Source organism: Euleptes europaea, chromosome 14 (genome assembly GCF_029931775.1).
Source record: "Euleptes europaea isolate rEulEur1 chromosome 14, rEulEur1.hap1, whole genome shotgun sequence".
NCBI classification, from domain to species: Eukaryota; Metazoa; Chordata; class Lepidosauria; order Squamata; family Sphaerodactylidae; genus Euleptes; species Euleptes europaea.
Window position 1 is genome coordinate 40,886,143 of NC_079325.1, and position 12,662 is coordinate 40,898,804.

General features: G+C 50.9%; 1 protein-coding gene across 2 annotated transcripts in view; it reads left to right on the plus strand.

The window, feature by feature from the left end:
• Positions 1 to 216: 216 nt before the first annotated feature.
• Positions 217 to 12,662, plus strand: part of LMX1B (LIM homeobox transcription factor 1 beta) — a 187,012-nt gene continuing 174,566 nt past the window's right edge. For both annotated transcript variants that reach the window (XM_056860756.1, XM_056860757.1), the window contains exons 1-2: positions 217 to 366; positions 2,242 to 2,428. In XM_056860756.1, the coding sequence (XP_056716734.1) occupies positions 228 to 366; positions 2,242 to 2,428 (326 nt within the window). In that variant the 5' untranslated portion in view covers positions 217 to 227. The remainder of the gene's footprint in view (positions 367 to 2,241; positions 2,429 to 12,662) is intronic.

Genomic DNA, 12,662 nt, shown 5'->3' on the forward strand with positions numbered 1-12,662 from the left:
GAGAGGGGCCCCGTGGGCCGCCCCTAGCCCGCAGGTGAGCCTTCCCGCCGCCCCGCCGTCGGGGCGCGATGCTCTGACCCCCGATGGACGCCCGCCTCGGCCCTCCCGCTCCTCTCTCCTCGGCCGGCGGCTCCCGGCGCCTCGGCGGCCCTGATCCCGCCGCCGGCGGGCACTGAGCGCCTCCCGCCCGCCCGCCTGCCCGCCTCCCCTCGCCAGACCGTCGCCCCATGGACGTGGCCACGGGCCCCGAGTCGCTGGAAAGGTGCTTCAGCCGGGGCCCCGCCGACTGCGCCAAGATGCTGGACGGGATTAAAATGGAGGATCACCCGCTGCGATCGGGACCCGCGACGCTCGGAGTTTTACTGGGTGAGTTGTTTTTTGCTGCTGTTTTCCATCCCCCCCCTTTTTGTGGCGCGGTTTCCCCTTTATTGTTTAAAAACCAGAACGAAGCTGGAAGCGCGAAAGGCCCCGATCCCGGGCGCCCCATCTCTCGGTTGGAAACCACGAAGGACTTTGCTCCCGAGGAAATCCGCCCAGGGGACCGGGCGCTCTCCTTGCTTGGCCGTCGGTGTGCGTGCCTTCCAGTGTGAATGGGTCGAGGAAGGGGAATCCCTTTTCCCCCGATCCCTAAACGCATTGATCCGAAATAAGCGCTGAGGATCTCAGAAGGAGGCCTCTTTTCTGGAGTTTGAAGCAGACTACCTCTGGCTAACTTTCTGCAGACTTTTCGCAGCGATCTTTATTCTGTCTTCCCATCGCATGTTCAAGTTTCGAACGGCTGTCAGGTTTCCCCCACGTCTTCCAGGCGCGCCTGGACGCCGGTTCTTAAAACGATTGTGAATTAAAAGCTGAAGTTGGGTTGCAAACAAACTTGGAAGCGTCGCCATTGCGGCGAACTCTAAAGAAGCCCCCCTCCCCGGGAAGACTAAGGAGCGCTGGGTTTCTTTTAAACCCCCCCCCCCCCCGCGCCTGTGGAGTAACCTTTGCATAGCTCCAAAAACGCGCGTGCACCCTTGAGTTTGCAATATGCGCGCCCACGGAGGTGCATTGACCGAATGGGGTTGCATGGCTTTCTAGAGCAATTTGACGCACACGGTCCCCTCAAAGTCGGCTGACAGACTAGAGACGCAACCCCCGCCCCCCAGATTGCAGCAGGAAAATCTCGACTATGGGGCATTCTTCCCGCTTGCCTAGAAAGGTCTCCTCCTCTCGAACTTTTGCGCTTTTATCCCAAGAAGTGGCCTGCCCTAGAAAGCCCCCTTCCGAAAAGATTGGGTGACCCAGTTAGGGAACTTGGTCCCCTCGACTTCCAGGGCCTCTCGGCCCCCTGGTTTCAAGTCTCTGTGCCATATAAGGTCAGCTGGAGACGTGGGCTTCATTCACGGGACCGGGTGGCTCGGAGTTTCCAATCAATCTTCGGAGTCCTGATGTGCCACAAGAGCCCCCCCCCCCCATAGAACAAATTGCCAGGGCCTGATCAAAGAGATCCAAGCCGCGCATTGGACGATTCCCTCCCTGAACTTGATGCCCATTGGGTGGGTCGACCTTTGATCAGCCTCCTTGGGCAAATCGCCTGGCACCGCTTGGGTTGGATCCGCCAGACAAGTCCCACGGAGAATCGTAAAGGCAGATCTTAATCGCCACGGCTATGGGGGAAATTCTAAACGCCCGAGCCGGAGCCAAGCAAGAGAGAGGAGCTCTCTCTCTGGTCCGGCAGGCGCGCTGCCGTTCCGGCCCCTTTACCAACCGGTTCTGACCAAGAAATGGTCACGGTGAATAAAAGCGCAAAGAAACACACAAACAATCAAACAAATGAAATCAACATTTTGGAAAGTTAAAAAAACACACACACACCCCCAACTATTCTGAAGTCTGCCCGTGATGCTAGCTACTTCTCGAGAGTTGTCCAGGGTGGTAAATCGCGGCGCTCAGCCCTGTAGGCAGTTGAGGAACGATTTCCCGGGCACGAAGTTGCCGGCTCTGCCTCTCTGTTCGGGGGCTTAAGCGCCTGCCGGACCACAGGGAGCATGGGTGAATAAAAGGAGAAGGCAAGCAGATCAAGGCTCGGGCGCCCCTTACCCCGAACCCCCCCCCCCGCCCGCAGGCCGTCGAGCTGGCTTCCCCGTGTGAAGAACCGCCGATTGTCTAGAAGCGGCCTGAGACCTTCGCCCCGTGTCGGAGTGGGTTTTCACACGTGTCTTTTCTCTCCCTCCCTCCCTCCCTCCCTCCGCTCCTGCCCAGGCTCCGAGTGCCAGCACCAGGCCGTCTGCGAGGGCTGCCAGCGGCCCATCTCCGACCGCTTCCTGATGCGCGTCAACGAGTCGTCTTGGCACGAAGAGTGTTTGCAGTGCGCCGTGTGTCAGCAGGCTCTCACGACCAGCTGCTATTTCCGGGATCGCAAGCTCTATTGCAAGCAAGACTACCAACAGTAAGGAACAGGGCCCCCCCTCCCACCTCTCCCCTCCCCCTCCCTCCAGGCCAGTGGCGGACTGGGTCGAGAAATATTGGTTGCCAGCAGACACACAGGTTGCGACAACTATAAGACTATCATTTAATTTTTATTAATTTTTATTTTTCACATATTGTCTAATGTTTAAGGGGGCTCACTTCATCGGGGGCCCACTGGCCACCGGGCGAGCTGACCCAATGGCCGGTCCGCCGCTGCTCCATGCTCCAATCTGACGCCTTTGTCCTTCGGAACCGTCTGTCTAGGAGGGGGGGGGGTCACGGCTCAGGGAAGCCAAGCACAGCTCTTGAGGGGGGGGGGGGGAGAGAAGAAAGTCCCAGCCCAGGCGGATCTCTCTTCTTTAGGCTGCCTGAGAGATTCCGTTCAATAAGGAATCCCTCCCCAACAGAATGCCAAAAAACCAGGATCAAAGGACGCTGCCCCACCTGATTCTGTCTGTCCCTGTGTTGCGTCATCAGACGTTCCATGACGCGTGTCCTGCGCGTGTTTCGTAGGAACGCTCGGGACCCAACTATTTGTTTTGCTTCTAACTAGACTCTCTTCCGTTTATTGGGCTCATGCGAGGATGGGAGAGGTCGCGAAATATCAGGGAAGGGGTGTTTGTGTGTGTGTGTGGGGGGGGGGGGTTAGTGGTCTCAAACCGGCTCTGGTGGGTAGAAGCCCCGAGAGCTGAAACCGGATCACGCTTCAGACCGACTTCGAATTAAGCCCCGTTGCAGCCGGCGCCGTTTCTTTTCCGGGAAACGTGTTTCCAATACCGAACACGTTTAAGCCCTGTAAATACACGTTTTGATTTGTTCGCCTTGACTTACTCATGGATCGGTTTGGATTCCCCCCCCCAAAATCCTTAAACCGTGGCGCTCAGTCCATGGGAATGCGTGTGGACTGAATCTCTCGAGAAGGCCGCAGCCTCTTACTCGGGAGTAAGCCCCGAGGAATTCAACGGCGTTTTCTTCCGAGTAAAGATGCCTCTGCTTCGGCAGCCCTATTCCAGGCAGGAAATTACCTGTGATCTTTTTTTTTTGCTCGCTTTTCTGTGCCCGTTTTTAAATATTTAATATACTTGCGGCCTCTTTTAGGAGGGGGAAAAATTATGAGTCTGCTTGTCGAGTGCTGCAAAACGGCGTAATATTTGTTTTCCAATTAGCGACTTGATATAAAAATGTATTTAAACAGGATTCGCTTTTAAAAATGCCACGGGTGGGAAAGTTATACAAGCAATTAAAAGCCAGAAGAGATTGCGAAGTTCCTTCCTGAAAGAATGTTTCTGGGTTGGGGAATGTGAGCTTTTTAAGCATGGTTTTTTTTTTTAAAAACAAGATTACCCCCCCCCCCCCAAGTCACTGGATTTGCTGGATTGCTTTGGTAGGGGAGATGGAAATAAAGAATAGGTTGCAGAAAGGAAGAAAAGATTCAAGGTTTTTTAAGAAATTTGTATTTTTGAGGCGCACGGTAGGAAGAGCTATCGGATTCCAGAAATGTATTTCTGCTTAGACAATGTTCTCATTCGTTTCTAAATTTTCTGCTAAGCAGTCCTGCAACGAAAGGAATCTTTCGGTGATCTGGTTCTGGAAGAGACCCCCCCACCCCAAGCAAATAATTGGCAGAGCAGATAGCGAGACCGAGGCGGGGCTTTTTAAAGGCGCAAGCCTCTTTTGAACACAGGGCGGTTTACTTCCGAGTAAGGAGGCATGGGTCATAATTGTGTAGGGAGGAAATCAGGAGCGGGTCTGAGCGGGAGGGTTCCTGGAGGTTAGGAGGAATGCAGCCCGTGTGGATGAGGCAGGAGGTTTCCCCACCGAGGGGCTGAAAAGTGTTTTTTTCACCTTGCAAGAAAGAGAGAAAAGAGTGGCGGGATATACCCCCCCTTGGAAGAGGGAAATGATACCCCCCCTAGAAGCAAAAGATACAAAGGAGTGTACAGCCACATATAGCCGATTAATTTTGACTTAACAGTCTACATAATTTATGACTGTTTACTTAATAGTGTATTATTTGTATTATTAATGTTGTAGATTTGGCGTTCGCCTCCCCCGTCTCTAACAAGCCCTCGGCGCACTGCTATTCACTGGGGAGTAAGGTTCACGTGCGAACATGGATCGGCTCCAAATCGGGGCTAAACTGGATTCAGCCTGGAGTATAACAAGGGAGGGGGGGGGGCTACAGCAGTCAAAGCTTTCTGGCGTTGGGGGTGGAGGCTGCGTAGCCGTGGGCGGCGGCAAAGAATTCGGATTGAATCCAGTCGAATGCGGCCAGTTTCCATTGGGCTGATCCGGTCTAACCCCCCCCCCCAAAAAAAACCCCAACCCTCCAAGCATCTTGGCTGAAAGGGTTCGGAAACCTACAGCTTTCCGGTTTTAGTTTTAGGGTTGTTTTTTTTTTTTTAATTATTACGGGGTGTAGACGGGGGCGATCCATTCGGCTCGTTTGGGCGGATTGCGCTCAGCCGAAGGAGGGAGCGGGATGAGAAAGGCGGTGGGGTGGGGGCTCGGCAGGGAAGCCAGCCGGCTGCCCGGGGGTTTCTTCGGGGAAGGCAAGCCGCTGCAAGGGTCGCGGAAAGAATAGCCCCGGCTGGCAGCTTCCTTCCAGGGGCGGCCGGCCCGGCTTTGGCCCGGAGGGGGTAGGGAGAGATCCGAAGGCGCCCAGCGAAATGCCAGTGAGCTCCTTCTCCCCCCGTCTCTCCCGACGGCTCTGTCTTCTTCTCCTTCTCGCTCTCTTCTTTGCTGTTTCTTCTTTTAAACTCTTTTAAAAAATCCCTATTACCTGCTCGCTTTCTCTTTTTCTCCTTTTTAAAACGCCTTTCTTCTCCGGCCGTTCCTCCCTTTCCCAGTTGGCCTCCAGCCCCTTTCCCCCTTGGAATCCCCTCCGCTTCCCCCCTCCCCATAGCAGAGGCGACAACCCTGCGCAAAACCCGCCGCCGGCCGAGCCAAAGCGGCCGTGCCGAAGCGAGGCCGACCCTCCCCGGCTCCGCCAAGCGCTCCGGCCGCGGTCCGGGCCTGCGAAGGAGGCGGGTCCGCAGCGGGCCCCGACGTCTCCCCGCACTCCCCGGGGCTTCGGGGCCTGGAAGCGGCTGGGCCAGCGACGCCTCGCCGGGGGCGCGCTTGACCTTTGCGCAGAGCCGGAGCGGGGGCCGCCTGAGCTGTCGCCGCCGCGAAGAAACCCGAAGACATGAGAAGAAGGGGCGGAAGAACCGCGGCTCGTGGGGATCCGGCCCCAGGGCTCGCTTCAAAGGCCGGGGATGGCGTGGGCTGCCTTCTCCCGCCGCCTCTCTCGCGGGCTGCGATGCGCCCTTGGAGAGGTCGTCCAATGCGCCCTTGGAGAGGTCGTCCAATGCGCCCTTGGAGAGGTCGTCCAATGCGCCTTTGGAGAGGTCGTCCAATGCGCCCTTGGAGAGGAGAGGTCGTCCAATGCGCCCTTGGAGAGGTCACCGGGGGGAAGCGAAACAGCCCGCCGGTGGGCGCGAAGGAGTTCCCCTTCGCTGCACGTCTGCCCGAGGGGACCCCCACGCTCACGCCCGTCTCTTGCTTCCCCGAAGTGACCATTTCCCCGAGACCCTGCAGCCCGGCCCGCCTCTCCAAGCTCCGGGGAGACCCGCGCTCCTCTGCGCCGCGGAGGACGCGGCTTTTTCGTGGCTTTTTCGCTCCTTTGGCCCTAGCTGGGGACAAGCAGGCAGGGCCGGGGAGGGAGGCCTTCCCGGGGGCCGGCACGGACTGGGGGCTGGCGGCCCCGACAGCGCGCCTTCGGGGGAGCAGGCCCGTGCTTGGCCTGGTTAAGCGCAACCGTGGCTCTGCAGGAGAGAAAGGGAGAGCTCGGGAAAGGGGGCTGTGGGCCGCTTTCGTCGGCTAGGCCGTCCTTCGGTGTCTCTTCCCCCCCCCCCCCAACTTTCCAAAGGAGAAGCGCCGCGGAGGGTCTGACCATCCCGGGCTTTCCAGCCAGCCAGAAAGACATCGCCGCTCTGTTCCCGCGGTTTATAAAAACCGAAAGAAGGTCGCGATTTCGTTAGCTTTTTGAAAGAATAAATTAAAATGCCCCCTCCGAAACCCTTTGAATTAAAAGCGCACCCGCATTGCTTTCAAGAGGGGAGACCCTTCGGAAGCCGTCGGGTTTCACTGTGGAACAAACGCGTTTAGGGCTGGTTGTATTGAACCCTCGGCTGGCCTAGAAGAGCCGCTGAAGCCCGCCTGTTGGGGAGAGTTTCTCTCACCTCTAGAGTAATGGCAAAAGGAGGGGGCTTCTGCTTTTACAAATATTTGCAGAATAAGGAGAAAGGGGGGGGGAGAATGAAGCCTGGCTAATGTACCCCGCAGGGTTGTTGTGAGGATAGAATGGGGGTAGGGGAGAAGGTTGTACGCCACCTGGGAGGAAAGTGGGGGTATAAAGGAAAGGAAGAAATAAATGATCAAAGGAGTTATTAAAATACTGAAAGCTTGTGAATGGGCCTTCTCTTTTTGCAGATCAATACGCAGCCGTACCTACTCTCCCGTATGAAACAGATCCTTTTCTGGGCTGGGGGTTACTTAGCTACCCCTTTGGGAAAGCCAGGCCTTAGAGCGGGGAGGCGCTTCCTTGAAGGCCAATGCTGAATCCGATCCCTGAGATGGATCAGACAAAGGAGGGGGGAACAGAACCAACCCAGGCCACCCTTGGATACAATCACTGTTGAACTGCAAAGCGGCCCTTTAGTTTTAAGGGCCTTTCTTGTGGTTCCATTATATAATCTTGTAAGAGGCATACCAACATTATTGGTACATAAATCACGCGGAAAAGCAAAGGGATTTGTGCCTTTGACATGCAGTCATGTCAAATACTGAGACTTACGCCAATGTTGATGTGCAACCCTATGCAGGCCTCATTCTACAGCCTAGTAATGGGCTTACAGACTGAGCCTGGTTCTTAGTCAAGAATATCCCTTCTCTCCCCTCTCATATGCCTCCTTTTCCTCATTCCCCTCTAAACGGCACCTTTCGAAATACGCTTCCCTGTTGAATGTCAGGAGGTGTCAATTAATCCAACTGCGGACAGCCAGACATATTTGGTAGTGGGTGATTCTTCAGAAGCAAAAAAAGGCTGCTTGTGCACCATGACCGTTTGCCGTGCTTCTGCCTTTGCTGCTATGAATGCTGAGGCACTCACAGTGGCAACGGAGTGCCCATATGGTGGATTCCCTTGCAATTTCCTTTGCCTAAGTCTCCAGTAGACACTGGCCCCTGCATCACCAGAGGGGTTTTTGGGTGGGGGGAGGTGTTCAAAAGATTCGGTAACTGACATATTGCTATCTAGTAAGATGTATGAAATGGAAGTTTCTTGTTTTTGTGTGCCTGGGTGGGGAGTGTGCCCGGGGCCTCAAAGAAAGTTCTTTCACATTAAGGGGAGAATGGAAAGCCTTGCAGCACCTGAAGGACTTACCAGGTTTATTATGGCCAAAGTTTGCATGGATTAGAGCTCCTTCGATCAGAGGCCTAGAAAAGGTGGCCTCCTAACTCTGTTGATCTTTCAAGAGCATCGTTCCTTTTTTTTGTGTGTGGTCACAAATGAAAATTAAGGGCTGCCCTCCCATAACCGCCTGGTGTCGTCCCTCTTCCTAATCTTCCTCCTGCCCCGGTTGAAATGTCGATTGTAGACTCCCTGAGGCAGAGACCTGCCTTGTTGCTTTGCAAGTGGCCCTGTGCAGTGATGGAACTACGAGAGCAATGCCATAATAAAAGCCATCGTCGTTCTTGAAAACCCCACGGTTTCATGCGCAACCAGTGTGTCGGTGTTCTAGCTATTTTCTTTCTTTCTTTCTTTCTTTCTTTCTTTCTTTCTTTCTTTCTTTCTTTCTTTCTTTCTTTCTTTCTTTCTTTCTTTCTTTCTTTCTTTCTTTCTTTCTTTCTTTCTTTCTTTCTTTCTTTCTTCTTCTTTTGCTTGGGGCCAATTCTCTCTCCCCCCTTCTTCCCTCCCCCTCCACTTCATGCTTGTCACTAAAATTTAGAACCCTCTTTATGTCCGGAGTGGGGTAGAACATGGTCACTTCAATCGCCAGGACATAATATGACTCTGTGAGTAGTCTGGTGGGGAACAAAAGGCAACAACTCTTGTTTTCCATCAGCTTTTGTCTAACATTCAGGAGGGTTCCAAAAAGACCCTGAAGTGAAGCTCTGGAGGGGAGGGAGACTTTGTGCATTTCATAGCGACAGCCCCCAAATCCCTCACCATGGAAACGGGCAAGTACACGGGAATCAGACATGCGGTGTATAAATATTACCAAAGGTTATAACTCCTGGCTGAATGGGTGGGGGGGATTAATGCCCCTTCATTTCAGAGTGACACCCCAAATGTGTTGTTTCAGACCGGGGCGTTTGCCCTCGGCCTGTAAGCGAAGGACGGTTTACACAGCGTTCCACTTCAGTCTTAAAAATAAATTGGCTCGGAAAGCTAGCTTTGTAGGTTGGGAACCGAGTTCCGACGCATCTTAAGTCCTCCACTGAGATGCTGCCATGTCTGATGGAAACAAACTTTGCACATTACGCCGTTTCGCCCCCCTCCAAACCATGCCTAGCTGTTGCGGACCCTTTGGTGCAATAAATGTTTGCAGTTCTGCGATTCATATTACATAAAAAATTATTTGAACATCCAAACACGTTAGGGCTAATGAAAGATCGGATTTGTAGGGAGTGTGGGTTCCCCCCCCCCTTTCCCCCTAAAGCAGGATCCATGAATGCTTTTCTGTGGGAAAAATAACATGTCAAGAGGTGGGATGTAAGAGGTTAACACCCTTTAAAATCAGCGTAAAATATGAGATTTAGAAGCTGTCTGCTCAAAAAGGGGGGGAGGGTTGTCCAACCTAGAGAAGAAAGCCATAGTTTGCTTTTTTTTTTTTTTTTTGGCTGGGAAAATATTGTTGAAATGTGAAGGTGCAAGCTATAATTGCTGGAACAATCAATTAATGGTAAATTGATTAACTAGAGGGGAAAATATATTTGGTAAGCCTCAAGGTAAAGAAAGACAGAGCTATTTTTGCAGCCTCTTGATCCTAGTATTAGTGTACAAGGGAACCAGGAGAAATGCTACAGTTAGCCTTTTCTCTCCAAAATAAGAAATAGCCTATGTTTACTAAATTATGAATCAGCTCAAACTTCCATTTGATATTGCAAAAAGATGCCATGGTTGAAGCTTCAGTAATGTACACATGGAAATAGTGAATTAATTTGTTGAAAGGTAGATGGCAGTTCAAATAAAGTCCTTTAACAGATCAACAGCTTTCTCATAGAGGTACATGCTGAATATCCTGGTTTCAATACTGCTCGCATTCTTATATGAATCTTGGCAATTTTGGATGAAATTTGTAAATATCTAACTCATATCTCCTGGTGAGTCTTCATTATGCCATATATGAAATTATCAACATTTGCTGTAAAAAACAAATCAAAATATTTGCCAGTGTATGCTGGAGGAACAGACATTTGTATAGAGACTCGTTTGAGAGCATTCATGAAATTCAACTGGGATTTTTAGCATTGATATGTGCATACCAACACCCCCTCCACTTTGGATACACACACATGCACACACACAAATCCTGCACAATCTAATAAGCACAGCTGTAAAATAAAAGTCTCTTCAGATATTTTTTCTAATTGGACAATGTTCTGTCCCAAAACAAATCAAAATATTTGCCAGTGTATGTTGGGAAAAGAGACATTCATACAGGCAAGATGGAGACTCGTTTGAGAACATTCATGGAATTCAAGTGGGATTTTTAGCATTCACATGTGCATATACAAACACCCCCTCCAGTTTAGACAAACATACATGCACACCAGTCCTGCACAATCTAATAAGAAAGCTGTAAAGTAAAAGTCTCTTCAGATATTTTTAAAGCCTTTTTTCTAATTGGACAATGTCGTGGTGGCAGGGAGGGGCCTGGGGGGGGAGAGGAATGGCATCTAAGGCCGTGTAGGAATAAAAAGATATCAACATGTTGGTCTTTTGTTAGTTCACAGCACCTAGTTTGACACAACAAGCCCGCCTGCTGGGTTTGCTCTTATGGCCTGACAGTCGAAAATGGGGTGGGGGGGAATGCAGAGGGGGAGAGCAAAGAGATACGGTAAATCAATTGGTTCCTCGCCCTTGCAAATGTTCTCCAAATGTAACAGTGTGCAATGAAAAATATACACTTCTGAAATTTCATCCCTGACATTTCTTATTGGGTTGATTTTCAAAAATTGCCCCCCCTTTTTTGTAAATACACAGATGGAATTATATGTTCAAAACTTGGGAAGCTGGGTTCTTGTTTGTAGAAAGGCCATATATGAATAATGAAAATATAGAATTTATTAGAAGCGCTATGTCAAGATTAAAATTATTTTAAAAACATTAAAACAGCACAATGGCATCTCCTAAGGCTGATATCTACAACCACATGCCAAACACATTTTGGCCTATATGGCCTTCCTCAGTGGTACCCAACGTCTGTTTTCTAGGTTGGGTTCTATTCCCCTCTTTTTTCTTCTACTACTTGTAGAAAGGCCATTCCATGAGTTTGCCACAATCTTTCCCCCGGCTGGAATGAAACCCAAGTTAATGGCTACACCTGAACTCAAATGTCCCCACCCCCTGCAAAATGGAGAGAATTACACCCCTCCCAGCTTGTGTGCTTTGTGCACGAACCTTGCTTTTTGGGGTCCCCCCTACCCCCAGTGCAAAGCAAATGTATTTCCTTGGAAGTAGGGTTAGAAAAATAAGCCGCCTGGAATCCACCAGTGAATCTGAGTAATCAGTGACCCTGATGTGAGGTGGAGTATGTAGCCCTGTTGTGACTTATTTCAGCAGATCGCTCCCTGATCATAATTGATGGAACCATGCTTATGAGGAAGATTCCAACCAGCATGTTATCTCATTAATATGGCAACTGGAAGCTTAAATTGGTAGCCAAAAAACCTCTTGCTTGAGTTGGTTCTATGTGGCAGACTTTTGCCACTCTTAGCTGGCAAAAACAGATTTCCACCAAAAGCAATGGCAGACATGTTTGTATTGGGTGCGTTGAGGGTCGGCCTGAGGGAAAGATCCTATCCTGCAGTATGACACACATAAAAGTACATTTTGCTGCAGTGTCTAGGATTTGCTGCCCCAACCTCAATGCATTTTGAGGACATAACTCTGCCTCTACCTTTTCAGGCTACGGTTCAGCACCTGATCTGATTTAATGTTGTTTCTTGTAAAGCTAAGCATAAGCCCGGAATTGCATTAGTTAGCACATTTTAATTTAAATATATATGCTGGAAGAGCCCCGTGGCGCAGAGTGGTAAGCTGCAGTACTGCAGTCCAAGCTCCGCTCAAGACCTGAGTTCGATCACGACGGATGTTGGTTTCAGGTAGCTGGCTCAAGGTTGACTCAGCCTTCCATCCTTCCAAGGTCGGTAAAATGAGTACCCAGCTTGCTGGGGGTAAAGGGAAGATGACTGTGGAAGGCCCTGGCAAACCACTCCATAAACAAAGTCTGCCTAGGAAACGTAGGGCTGTGATGTCACCCCATGGGTCAGGAATGACCCGGTGCTTGCACAGGAGACCTTTACCTTTATATGCTGTTTGCAACCTGTAGATTTCGCTTTTGTGTTAATATCCTTGAAGTTTGGGAGGGGCTACCCTTACATTGAATCCCATTTTAAAAGCTCAAATCAAGGAGAGAATGTGTACCCTTTTAAAAAAAGGAAAATCTTCAGGGTTTTTTCCTTCTATAATCCCCCTGCCCCATGCCATTTCTTTGGAACAATGATTCCCTACAACGATGCCTTTCTTCACATGCCTAGGAACTGCTGAGGCTGCAGTTTGACTCCAGGGCCTAAGTCCCCTTGAACATAACGCTCAGGAGCCTGTTATGAATAACCCGGGAATATTGTCAATTTTTCCATCTGTGCGTGAGAGAGTGCGTGGGGGGGAAGGAGGGGTACAAAAGGCAGCTTGCTTGAAAGGGTCCTTTTGCAAAGTAGGTTCTTAGGAGCTGTTTGGAATGCCGGCGAATGGAATGCAGGTGACTAGATCAAAGGTGTATGAAAAAGCAATTTATCACCCGATGTTCACTCCCACATCTGCAAGCTTCTCAGATAGTATCAATCTCAGATCGAGGGCTTCTGCGCATGGCTCCCACAATCCAGCTACAGGGAGACAGTGAGCACAACCAGGATGTTTGTTGACCATAGGATGGCCTGAGCTCATC